This window comes from Lolium rigidum, chromosome 3 (assembly GCF_022539505.1).
Source record: "Lolium rigidum isolate FL_2022 chromosome 3, APGP_CSIRO_Lrig_0.1, whole genome shotgun sequence".
Classification (NCBI taxonomy): Eukaryota; Viridiplantae; Streptophyta; class Magnoliopsida; order Poales; family Poaceae; genus Lolium; species Lolium rigidum.
Genome location: NC_061510.1, coordinates 70425683 through 70439179, shown reverse-complemented (window position 1 = coordinate 70439179; position 13497 = coordinate 70425683). Strand labels below are relative to the sequence as shown.

At 43.8% G+C, this 13497-nt stretch overlaps 1 protein-coding gene across 1 annotated transcript; it reads left to right on the top strand.

Annotated features, from left to right (window-relative positions):
- Positions 1-2989: 2989 nt before the first annotated feature.
- LOC124701767 (probable leucine-rich repeat receptor-like protein kinase At1g35710) lies at positions 2990-7408 on the top strand. Its single transcript, XM_047233871.1, has 11 exons — positions 2990-3089; positions 3694-3841; positions 4911-4982; positions 5560-5631; positions 5899-5970; positions 6051-6194; positions 6351-6431; positions 6527-6598; positions 6748-6819; positions 6925-6996; positions 7105-7408. The coding sequence occupies exons 1-11, from the start codon at positions 2990-2992 to the stop codon at positions 7193-7195; spliced, it is 996 nt and encodes a 331-aa protein (XP_047089827.1). The 3' UTR covers positions 7196-7408.
- The last annotated feature ends 6089 nt before the right edge of the window (positions 7409-13497 follow it).

Sequence of the window (13497 nt, the reverse complement as noted above, 5' to 3'; positions counted from 1 at the left end):
CCCAGACACGTCAGTGAAAATTGACACATGGAAGTGACACGTAGATCGACCAGGTGAGGTGGCCATTGATCTTTTAAAGTATAATCATGAATAGCACCCCTGACCATTTAAATTGGTCGTAGTCTCCCAAAATCAAGGTCATAGACCAGTGTTATATATGTTATGACCAATTGGTGTAAGCAAGTTATGATATTCCTGACAAAAAAGGTCGTAGTTTTTCAGGTTTTAGACCCTCCCAGGTGGCCTACGACCATTTGTATCGAAATAGTCATAGATCTATGACCAAAAAACTCATGGTCCTTAAGAAAATAGTCACTAGTCAACACATTTCTTGTAGTGATCTCCTTCGTGAACTGACAATGCAGAAAGGCATGCTCCATGTCTTCCTTTCTTCCGTAGAAAACACACGCATCACTCGCGGGAATATGATGGAATACCAGTTGCACGTCAGTCGGCAGACAATCATGCGCAAAACGTCACATGTGTATCTTCATCTTGCCGGGCGCGATAATCATCGAGACCATCTTCCATTGTTCCTCTTCATTAGCAGCCGAGGATGAGGATGCACTGCCCTTCTTACTCCGGGAAATAAAGAAGTTGTTTGTTCTTGCAAAATTATCATCGATCAGGCAGTGTACAGATGCAACAACGGGAATCTCTTTTTCTGGGCAAAGCAGGTATACAGGTCGTTCAGGAATCCAATTATCATATGTAATTTTCACTGATCGCCCATCACCAATGCCCCATTGAGCGCCTCTGATCAAAAGTTCTCATCCAAACAAAAGATACACCAAGTGTACGGGGCCGACCGAGGTTTTGGAGCGTGCCAAAAGCCGGTGAAGGGAAAATATCGTCCTTTCAACACTCTGGAAGACAGCGAGGAGGGTTCAGTAAGCAATATCCATCCCTGCTTACCAAGCATAGCCTGGTTGAATAGAATCATATCACGAAAACCCATACCGCTGAGATGTTTAGGAGCCGAGAGCCACTCCCAAGATCTCCAGTGTAGTTTCCTTCTCCCTTCCTCAACACCCCACCATTGGTTACGATAGTAGATCTCATTTTGTCACAAGTTGAGATAGGAATTTGGAAACAACTCATGGCATGTGTTGGAATAGATTGGATAACTGCCTTAAGAAAGGTTTCCTTCCCAAATCTTGACAGAGTCATATCTGTCACACCATTCACACACTTTTAGATCATATCATAGAGGAAGTTAAAGGTCACCGTGGGGGTGGGGGCGCCCTACCGAAGTAGGCATACCCAAATATCTGTCATTGAGTATCTCACTTTGCACACCTAAACTATTCTTCACTCTAGTCTTGATCAACTCAGCACAATGATTTCCAAAGAAGACCGATGATTTATCCAAATTTATTTTCTGGTTGGATCCATCACAATAAGTCTTCAAAGTTTCCTTGAGGGCCTCCACACTCCTATTATTGCTCCGAGCAAAGAAAATGATGTCATCTGCAAACAATAAATGTGAGATTGGGGGCGAGTCTACCATTTCTGACACCATAGAGCTCATCACGGTCCTCCCTTTGTTGCAGTAAACATGACAATCCTTTAGTTCATAAGAGAAATAAATAGGGGCTGATGGGATCCCCCTGGCGAATACCACCCTTGGAGGACACCACTGGTTCGGTTAGTTCTCCACTCACTCGAACAGAATACCGAACACAAGTTACACACCTCATGATTGATTGAATCCATGAGGGGGCAAAACCCAGCTTACTAAGACATCCATGCAAATAGTCCCACACTCCACTCGATTATATGCCTTCATCATGTCTATCTAGAGAGCAAAATATGGACGTTGCAGTTATGTTGTCGAATAGTATGCAGACACTCATAAGAAATCAGTGCATTATCCGTAATAATCCTGCCAGGGACAAAAGCACTTTGTTGCTCAGAAATAATAGATGGCAAGATCACCTTCAAACGATTTGCCAACACCTTGGAAGCAATCTTGTAAAGCATAAGCTGATGGGGCGAAATTTCTTCAGGTGTTTCGGTTTGGCCACTTTGGGAATGAGAACAATGATTGAATCACAAAGACCCTCTGGCACTTCACCTCCCACAATAAAAAAAAACTCACCGCATTACATATCTCTTCCTTGAAGAATTCTTGTATATTGAAGGGAACGTGCAGCCTTCAAATCAGGAGGTCAAGGTCAGAGCTCTCTCTCCTCTTGTGTCTTCTTCGCCGCATCGCCATGGTGGCGGAGGGTGGGGAATCGATTTAGAGGTGAGAGCTCGTGAAGCTGTTCCTGAAGCTCTGTGGCGGAGTTCATCCACGAAGATCAAGATTGCCAACGTGATTTGTGGCCATCAGAGGCCACTCCGTGTTGTGGTGTGCGGCTGTCACCACAGATTTTACTTCCCTCAGGCCATGAAGGCGAAGCGGAGGATCTTCGTACTAGGCGTAGCGCTCCACACTAACGGCGACCCAAGTGGCGTAGTCCCCAGTGTCGACGTCGGCGGTTGTGGCTCTAGTCTTTCTCTAAGCTCGGGTGGAGAAGGACTTGATTGCTTTTTTCAATTTTTAGAGCAGATCTTTCTTGTAAAAGTTGAGGACCAGTTTGCTATTTGTGAACTTGTCAAGGTCCTCCATGTAATGCACCCCGCCGACTAATACAGCTTGTGGGGCCTTCGGGCCTCTTCCTTGTTTCAAAATAAAATAAAATAAAGGACGAGCCCGGAGGAAGATGTGCTCCGTGAACTACCACTCCGGTTAATCTGGCCACAGTCCACCACTATCACGCGCCATCGGTCGCTCTGTGCGCCCAGACCCAACCCAACGGAGGCACCGACGAGCTCCTCCAGTCCAGCGCGAGAGAGAGCCGAGAGCGGGACCGCGAGCTAGTGCTCGTCTGCCCACTCTCACTCCCCACCCCACTCCGGCGCGGCGCCACCTTCTCTTATGGTCTCCCGCCGCGCGCCCCACAACCACCGCTAGCCAGCTGCCCAGCCCATTCCACCACGCATGGCCGCGCCGTCGTTCGCCCGCTCCGTATCGCCCCTCCTCGCCCTCCTCCTCCTCCTCCTGGCCGGCGCCGCGCGGGGCAAGACCGTGAAGAGGGACGGTACGTAATTGTTCTCCTCCTTCTCTGCCCCCTTCTCCTTTCAAGCCAATCGATCCCTCCTGGTGGTCTCTTACGCGATGGCGGAAAGATGGGTTCTTTAGCTGTTTCTTGGGGATCTGACCCAGCCCCGCTTGTGCTAGGACGCTGCAACCTCCTGCTGATTAGAGCAGAGGTGTTGAATTGGGCATTCGCTTGGTAGGTGGCCGTACTGAACTCCAAGAACCAAGATAATTATAGCTTCCGTGAAGCTGAGATACTTGCCTCAACTCTAGCTTGACAGTACTAGGATTTATCTTAGGTGCTGTAGTTAAGTTGTGCTCGTGACAGTCTATTTTTTGAGCCAGTGATATGCTAAGGCAACGATAATTAGCAAGTACTCCATGATTCAGTTCCAGAACAGAGGTCCTGCAATGCACTATCAAGTACTATGTATAATTTCACTAGTTACACAATATATTGCTTGGTGCCTGACTGTGCCAGCACGTAAGCTCTGTGTGTTGATGGAGAAATAGACATTATGCAGAATTAGCAACCTGCAGTGACCGAGTCAGTAGTTGCTCGTTCAGTGTCGGAACTCGGAACTGACGCTGTGTTTGTGATGCAGTGAAAGCTTTGAATGAGATCAAGTCTTCACTAGGATGGAGAGTTGTCTACTCCTGGGTTGGGGATGACCCCTGTGGGCATGGTGACCTCCCCCCATGGTCCGGTGTGACATGTTCTCAGCAAGGGGACTACCGAGTTGTGACCGAACTGTAAGAAACATGTTATCATTTCCTGAGTTTACTCTGTATTTATTTTATTAGCATACATAAGATCTTTAGGGATTATTTATGATGTATTAGCATGTGCATGTAAAAGGATACAGAACTGTCATTACATGATTAGTTTTCAAAGCTCCTTTCCTGAGAGAATATCAATTCATACTTGTAGTCAATCCATGTTGTTAGCTATCCGAGGCATCTTATGCCAAAGCTGCAAAAGAGTCATTGCTTCAAGAACTTTCTTGCTTGAAAGATGCAATCTCTACCACGAACTGCAGTCTATAATTCCTTTTACATTCCAATTATACAGCATGATAAGGATTAGACAAACCAAAGAAATCATGGCATTTCCCTTGCCTAGTGTTCCATAGCTAGAATTGTGCAAGATAAGCTAACAGAGTTGTGACTGAACTGTAAGAAACATGTTCTATCATTTCTTCAGTTTACTCCATCCTTTTTTATATTGGCATACACTAAGATTTGTAAGGATTTTAATGATCTATTAGCATGTGCATGTAAAAGGATAAAAACTTTCATTAGACAATTAATTTACAAAGCTGATTTCCAAAGAGAAAATCAATGCATGCTTGTAGTCAATCCATGCTGTTCGTATCTTATGTCAAAGCTACAAAAGAGTCATTCCTTCAAGAACTTTCTTGCTTGAAATCTTCAATGCAATCTCAACCTGAAGAACTGCTGTCTACCATTCCTTCTTGTACATGACATTATTCACCATGATCAGGATTAGAATAACCTTAGAAATCATGCCATTTTCCTTGCCCTGTATTTCATAGCTGTGCAAGATAGCTAACAAGTGTGATGTCAAACTATTATAGTACCAGCTTTAAAGCCAGCATCATGTACTTGTCTTGAAGGGGAAATTCACCTTTTCTGTGGATATGTATGATTATTAGCATAACAACATTTTAACCCGTTGATGCATGTTGCCGGTGGATATCCACTTTATGATTGCAAAGTAATGTAGTATTCTGAAGCTTTTGTGTACTGTTTCTACATATACATGTCTGAGTAATCATATTACAACTGTACCTTATTTCAGGGAAGTCTATGCTGTATCAATAGTTGGTCCTTTCCCTACAGCAGTAACAAACCTATTGGATTTAAGAAAATTGTAAGAACTTTTTCCTTGTCGCCACTGCTTTTATTTTATTATTCTGTGTAAGCGTCTTGATTCACATAATGATAAGGTGTTGTCATTTTTGTATCTGTTTAGTGTAACAAAAACATTTTCCCCTGTTACCACTGTTCTTTGTAAGCGTCTTGGTACAAATAACAATGAGCTGTTCATATTTTTGTATTTATTTATTGTATTCTGATTGAAGTGATGAAGATAGTTACTGTCCACGACACTTATTATGGATCGGAGGGAGTAGTATTTTTAGTGTAACCGCCGATATATATCATTGTTAAGGGTTATGTTTTATAATGTTATGTAATGTGTCATGGTTCATGACTTCAGATATATATCATTAGCCAGAATTTAGGAACTAACTTATTCTGGAAAGATTGCCACAATTTTTACATTTATATACGGCAACAGTATTTTCCAAATAGTTATATCAGAGATTGTAGATGATTTTTTTCGTGAGTGACTCAAGGCTGTATGAAACAGCTTTGTAATTTTGACCTTATCTTAGCTCATCTCCAACATATATTTGAACTGAAACAATTAAATTATTTATCCGTAGGGATCTCCACAATAATAAGTTGACGGGGCCAATTCCTCCACAGATTGGACGGTTAAGACACCTCAAGATATTGTAAGTATGATCTCTTTCTGGTTACAGATGTACATTTGGATATGTGGGTCATGTAGAGAACTAGAGATACTAGTTCTGTGAAATGTTTTAGTTTTGTTGCACAGAACAGTCAAACACTCCTCCCTTATTCTCAGCAGTATTCTTCCAATATCCTCAGATTAATGTTGTATTGAATCAGAATCACTTTGTTTGCTGCCTTTAGGGTTCATAGGTACCTATTTTGAATAGTTGTTCTCTTCAGCTAAGCAAATTCATTCATACTCTTAGGAACTTGAGGTGGAATAAGCTTCAAGATGTGCTTCCGCCTGAAATTGGTGAATTAAAGAAACTCACACACTTGTAAGCTCATTTTAGTATTTATTGGGTATTCATGGATTAATTATTGGTCAGCTTTTGCGCCTCTAACTACTATTCTTCAGGTATTTGAGCTTCAATAACTTCAAAGGTGAAATTCCTGTGGAGCTTGCAAACCTACCAGAACTGCGCTATCTTTATCTTCATGAGAACCGCTTTACTGGGCGAATCCCCCCTGAGCTTGGAACTCTCAAAAACCTTCGTCACCTGTAAACATCCATTCTAATCCCGTCTCTCTCAAGTACACATGAAAAAATGTCTACAGTAGCAAAGTTCTGTGCAGCATATTTACTGCCTCCAGTTATGTTGATGGTGGTCTCTTTGTTCTCAGTTGTCATGAATGATAAATTCTTTCACTTTTGCAGTGATGTTGGTGGCAACCACTTGATAGGCACCCTGAGGGATTTCATGGGCATTGGGAATGGTTTCCCCTCCTTGAGGAACTTGTAAGCAGAAACTTTACAAGTTACCAGATTCATTCCTTCTCTCCTGACTGGCAAATGCTGTCTTATTAAGCTGATTGCTGAATTGTGTTCTACAGATACGTCAACAATAATCAGTTGATTGGAGTGCTGCCAGATCAGATTGCAAATTTGACCAACCTTGAGATCTTGTAAGTTTCGTCAGAACTTGAAGTTAACCTGTATGAAGATGTGTCATCATAAACTCCAGTTTTCTTTTCCCCTTGTGAAAAATCCCCTGCACACAAGTAGGTAAAGGAGCTCACTTCAGCAACCTAACCATTCTTCTATTATTCTGCAGGCACTTGTCCAATAATAGGCTGATTGGATCGATATCTCCAAAGCTAGTCAACATTCCAAGATTGACATATTTGTGAGCCTTATTTCTTAATTTCCAATGTTCAATCTAGTGTATGATCAATACCTGTCACTGTCTTTCATTTGGCTCTGATATTCTCCACCAAATGGTATTTGGCAGGTATTTGGATAATAACAACTTCATCGGAAGGATCCCTGAAGGATTGTACAAGCATCCGTTTTTGAAAGAGCTGTACGTTGCCTTCAGAATCTCAACTCTTCTCAAACAAAATTTCTTCCGCACTTGAAAATTGTCCTATTTTACTAATATTGAGGCGCACAACTATCGTGGTTGCTGCAGGTACGTTGAAGGGAACCAGTTTAGACCCGGAACCAGATCCAAAGGAACGCACAAGGTGCTTGAGTTACCCGAGGCCGACGCTTTAGTTTAGCCGAGCTCATGCATAGGCCTGCTGTTAGTATGCTGCATGACAGCAGCCACCATTCTACATCTCCGCACGAGGCAGCTGCAAAATGCACGCATGTTGTAGGTTGTATATTGTACATGTATTACTGGTACAGCAAGCTATGTTCCTCACTGTGATGTACAAACTACAAACCACTTGGATCACTAAATGTCAACGAAAACATGAATCCTAAACCAAGTCAATTGCCATGCCATACTACTGTTAAGAGGGAGTGTTTCGTCAGATGAGTGTGCAGGTTGTGCTGCCTTCGGATGAGTGTATAATGGAGACTTGGATAGCTGCACTTGAGATGCATAGCCAGCTGCACACTGCATGGCACCGACAGTCAAGGATGGTGTGGCCAGTGTGTTTGCCCAATGATATTCTCCTCATGCCACTGGACATGATCTGGCGTCTTGGAAGCAAATTCTGAAGGCGTGAATGAACGCGCTGGAATCAGAGGCAAGTGGGGGAGAACATGCCAAAACCAGGCTGGAAGATCTGCCCTGGAAAAGGGGGCGCTCATCTCATATCATGAGAGAATTACAGCCTGCGTCTCATTGCGCTCCTTTTGAGTTTGAGCTCATCTCCTCGCCTCATTGTCATTTCTATGCAGAACTAAAGCTGGGTCAGTGATCAATAAGATGGTAAATTGGTAATAATGCAGTTGAGAAAAAAATACTGTCAGAACCAGAATACTGCTGATTATGTGCAGTCTGCATAGAAGACCCACATGGTTATGTGCCCCTCTGTCTGATTGGGTGAGGGTTTTCAGCAAGGAATACTGTGAAGGGCACATGCACATCACTGATCACCTTTGCTGTTGGTATCTGTGTTCCCTTTCAAGCTCAAACCATGATCCAGCCTCAAGGATCAGCTGTCGGCGGCACCGATATATATATATATACAGAAAAAAGACGAGCCGAATTACGAAATCCTTGTCCTCTCCTGTCCTGTTTCTCTGAATAGCTACCTACATGGTTTAGCCATGGATGTGGGCGCTCATGATCTGCTCAACAGTTTGCTGGTCTGTTTCCCTCCTCATAAAGCGTCACTGTCTATGCCTCATGGTCCTCACTTTTGTGCTGGTTCCCTGTTCAAAACCTTGTGCTGTCTTTTGCTGGACCAAAAGAGATGTCTCATCTCATGAGAGCTGGAGGTGCCCCAGGCAGATGTATGGACCATAATATCCACCGCTTGTGGTTGGCAAGAGGAGAAGCAAGTAGAGAGAAGGAACATGCTTCAGTTGATCATTGGCCAAATTACCAAATATGTTAAGCTCTTTCTGAAAACTATGAACATGATCCTAAGCCAGGCTCAGATGATCACGGTGGCAGAGGCTTGTGAGATAACCTGCAGTTTCTGATGACTGTGGCTTGTGACAGTTTGACATGTGGTTCATTATTGTGCAACTAGCCGCTTCATCATACATGCAAGTTGCAACATTACAGCATCAAGCCAGCAACTATTGACAATGTCAAAATGGTCAATGCTTGCGAAACTGAAACTTGGCACGTGTGCGACAATGCATACATCACGCATATGATCTGCAGAGGTCATGGAAGTCTCAATTACATGGGTTTAGTATAGCCAGGCTGCGTTGGAGGGTTAGGTTTGCCGACACCATTGGTGGGTATGCTAATTGCTAGTGTTGTCTGCTTATATGTTTTGTGTTTTTGTCATTGCAGATATCAGTTGCCATCTTATTAAACTCTGAAACACTTCTCTCTTCGATGCGTCTACGTGCATCTCCTTATTAGAGAATCTGATGTACCAGCGAGATGTTTTTGCATGCTGCCATTTTCCTGTACTCCTTCATGGCTCGAGGGGCCTACCTTTTTTTTTCTCACTTGCTATTATTTTACGCTCAGCAACGAATCAATCAGAACGCTCACAAGCCAAGCGAGCTACCTGGCTGGAATGGATGGGGTCACCTGGGGGCGCATCAGCTTTGCCTTTTGTTTCTGGATCACCAAACACAACTAAAGCCACCACCAAACCAGTGTTAAGGAAAAACAAAGCGCACCACCAAACCCATCCATAGCCATAATCTGATTCTTCTCGTTTGGATATTGCTCGGGGGAGAACAAATGATTGACATTTGGTCTATCCACACCACCAAATTCTCCCTTTTGTCCATGAGGTTTTGGTAGGGGTTGTGGAGTTGTTCGGCCAAAATGCCATCTCAAAATGAACTCCTTAAAGAAAATACAGCAGTTCTAGTGGAAGTAAGGAACAAACCTAGCAACACTTTGTTGAGAGGATTGCAATACTACATTGGGAACTTGAACTTACTGCTCCAGTGAGAGAGGTAATAGAGAGTTGATAGTAGAGCTGAGACCACATCAATCAACTTGGGGTTGGTGATCGAGGTAGTATCCTGTTTGTTTTGTTTGGCCCTTCAAGTTAAGAACTACTAGTAGTAGGAGTACTGCCAATCTGCAACTATTTGGACTTCCAAGGGAGGGACCGAGAGAGAGCTGGGTAGTACTATTACTACACTCCAACTAGGACGAGCTTAGCCAAAGGACGCTGTATTTTTAGGCTGCGAGCACGTGGTTGGCTCAAATAATATTAATCTGATTGTAGCTAGATCTGGGTGCTCACAAACGGAAGAACATGCACGTTGGAGTTTTGCTTCGTTTTTCGTTAATTAATAATCTAAGGGCGGCCTTGTATCGAGATGCAGACATGCGTGCAAGTCATCTAGGTGCGCCACTTATATATCTGTGTTGAAGTGTATACCATAAATTTCCTAGCTTTTGTCATCAGTTCAATGTTTAGTTGGGATGACTAGTGCATAAATCTTCACATGGTACCAAATCCCTAACGTATTGTGTTCAAATCTTGGCTTTACCGATTTATTAATTTTTCTAATAGCCCTTTGTGTCCACGTGTAGGTTTCTAGAATCATATGTTGATATTCACGCCTCTCCAAGTCATACGTGAGAGGACGTGTTACAGTATGTGTGGATTGCCCTAGCCGTTTTTACCACTTCGAATTTTTGATCGTGTTGGTTAGTGCATGAAGATTGAGTATCTAACCTAGAAATGGTCAGGACCATAACCATGATCATATTCTTAGGTGGTCATCAATATACGGTCTATGAAGCACTGAACAGAACAATTTTCATAGTTTTCCAACTTTTCAAGACGAGGACATTTTTTCCAGGTAAATCAGCGACCAATCACAGGTCACACTTCTGTATTTGAATAGTACTTCAATAACACTTTCAAGGCATGTCTGGATTGTGGAATTTTCATTAGGAATTTTGTAGGATTTGAATCCTAATAATTTTTCCCATGAAATACCTTTGAATAAAAGGATCAGGGTACTAAATTCCCTTCAATTCATTAATTATGCCCGTCATTAATTCCACATAATTCTCAACATGAGCTCAAACCCGTTTTATCTTTGTTTAGGAGCTTGCTGCATTTTTTTTTGAGCAATCGGCATGAGCACTGCCTTTTCATTAAGCAAGAGGGGAAAACCTCACCGTACTAGATGACATATTTAGTTTAAGGTGGGAATAATGCCAGAAACCACCGCAATTTGTGCTTTCACTCTATCTCATTGCGCTTTCACTCTATCTCTCTTCTAAATACCTCCAAAATTTGTGTATTTATTTCCCGTGTACCATTCAAAGGCGCCCACTGCGGAATCCCTGTTCCATAATCCTTTAAAATCAACATCAGCAACAACCCCAATCCTTTATTTTTCGTATTCCCGCGTTCTCGAATTCATGCAACCCGAAAAACCCCTCAGCAAACTAAAAAATGTGTTTTAACTTTTAAAATCTCGATCCGGGTTGTGGCGATCGGAGCTTCCGTACAAATTCGAGCTCCTCCTCCAACCAACCAAGACTCAACTGTCGGTGCAAAGCAGCACACAAACATGTCACTTTTTCTTCATAGTCTAATGCACACAAAAAACAAAACAAAAAGGAGAAAAATCTCCAACTACTACCACGTGTCCGGCACGCAATCCAACGTCAAAAGGAGACCCAAACCCCCCAAAAAAATCAACGCCAGCAAAATCAATTTACCTGTGATCGCGCGCTGCATGCATGGAAACCAAGGCGTGGCCAGGGAGAGGAATATACTAGGCTACGTACGTGCCTGCTCGATCGTATTCATGCCGCGTCCACTTGGAGAATCAAATCGGCCGGCGGCCGGCCGGACGTCAAGGCGTTCCTTTCTCTTCCCGGTCGATGGGGAGTCGCTGTCAGGCGATGAGCAGCTTGAAATTACGAAAAGGAAATTAAAAGGGAGCGGCTCGTGATGATTTGTTTTTTTTTTTTTTTGCGAAGAAACATCCAATCTATTCATCAACAATCAAGGCGATACAAAGAACACCAGAAGCAATAAGAATTACATCTAGGTCCGAAGACCACCTAGCGACGACTACAGACACTAGAGCGAGCCGAAGCGCGCCGCCGCCATCACCCCTCCATGATCGGAGCCGGGCGAATCTTGTTGTAGAAGACGGTCGGGAAGTCGTCGTGCTACGGCCACAGAGGACCGGCGCACCGGACACAGCAACCGCCGCCGATGAAGAGATGCATAGATCGGAAGCCTCTAATTTTCGACACACAAACGGAGACGAACGACGATCGGATCCAACCGGATCCACCGCGGACACACACCGGCCGGATCCGACGAGATCCACCGGAGACAAACCTCCACACCCCCTCCAACAACGCTAGGGACGTCGTTGGAGCGGAGGCTAGGTGGGGGAACCTTATTCCATCTTCGCAGAGCGACCGCCGCCCGATCTCTCCAAAGAAGACACAAAACCTAGCAAAACACAAAAAAACCGTGAGGATGGAGCCCTCCCGCCGGCGAGGGACCGGGAACCACCACGCGACCATGGCTCTGAGGCCACGGAGGCGGGCGGCCCGGAGGCGCCGCCGGCAGGAGGCGGAGATCCGATCGCCTTTTAGATCGCTTCCTGGCGAAGCGGTATTACGTGACCGGCTCGTGATGATTTGTTAATGGCGCCTGGATCCATAGTGCAAGACTGACCGCGCGCGCGCCGGGATCAATGGGGCTGATGAGTTGTTGAGATGTCGCGGTTGATCGCTAGGAACACGTACGTGGTTGAATCATGGTCGAGCGCTGCAGCTTCCGACGGGGAATGTCGGCGGTCATCGCAAACATATTGTTTTGTTATCAGTTTTTTACTTTCAATGAAATATTCTTCACAATACAAGATCATGTCCATTTTCTGGTGTACAAGCGGAGTGTGCCTTTGGACCATCCGTACGATATTCTGAAAACTCTGTCCATCTATAGAAGGATGTATCAACTTTATTTTAAAAAAATTAAATGTAGCATTTTTTTCAGTTTCAAACAAATATAGACGAAGACAATGTTGTGTTCTACCTACCTGCAAAGTTCCAGCTCATCATATTTTGTGATCGGAGTTGTGCAAAAATGACAAAAAAGGGACACCTATAATACTAGCGAACATTGCAAAATTACAAAACACTCGAAAGCCTATCAGATTTGTCATTTCTGAGCAATTTGCGAGATCATGATTTTACCCAGCTCGGTTTGTCAAAGTAATGAGCTAGAATTGTTGACCACTTAATGAGTGAATTTGAACAAGTTTTCATTCGCTAATCATGTATGCATCGTTCTAAGAGCTCGTTTGGTACCTGGCAACTCATCCCGAAAATCACGGAATTCATTTCTGATTTTGTAGCCCAACCTATTTGGATGACTGGAATTGGACTGTCATTTCATTGGAGAATTCTAGTGTAATAATGTCGTGTGCTAAATGGATTAATGTTCCCTACCACATCATTTGTCTGGAATCTCAATTCAAATTAAATGAAATCCTGGTGGAATTTTGAAATCATTTCATTTGCAACAAATGAAACGAATTTCCCGATGCCAAACGATTTTCTAGGCTTGTGCATGAGCATGGCTAAACAACATAGGCATTTGGGTTGGACTACTCATCTTAGAGGAGAACTGGTGTAAAGCTAAAATCCCAATTGAAAACCAAGAAATATATATACAAAAAAGATGAAAAAAAAATCGAGAAGCCATGTCTATCTTCTTTCTCCTCAAATCCCCCGACAGCCGAGCAGACCCCGGCAGTTTAGCCGATAGGCCCTCGGGCTATCTCGTATTTACGCAGGGCGGGGCCTCCATCAATTCCTTTTTTTTCTTTTTCCTCCCTTCCTATTAGTACCGCCCGTGCGATTAGCATGTCTCTGCCCAATGCCACCGCCTCGCCGCCGCCGCCGTCGCCGGAACCCTAGGCCGCCGGAGTCGGA

Bases quoted from the DNA above. Each gene is read 5' to 3' on its own strand.
- LOC124701767 (XM_047233871.1), top strand. From the start codon at position 2,990: ATGGCCGCGCCGTCGTTCGCCCGCTCCGTATCGCCCCTCCTCGCCCTC. The intron at 6,195-6,350 runs GTAAACATCCAT...TCACTTTTGCAG, and splicing joins CTCAAAAACCTTCGTCACCT to TGATGTTGGTGGCAACCACT. The intron at 6,997-7,104 runs GTACGTTGCCTT...TGGTTGCTGCAG, and splicing joins CATCCGTTTTTGAAAGAGCT to GTACGTTGAAGGGAACCAGT.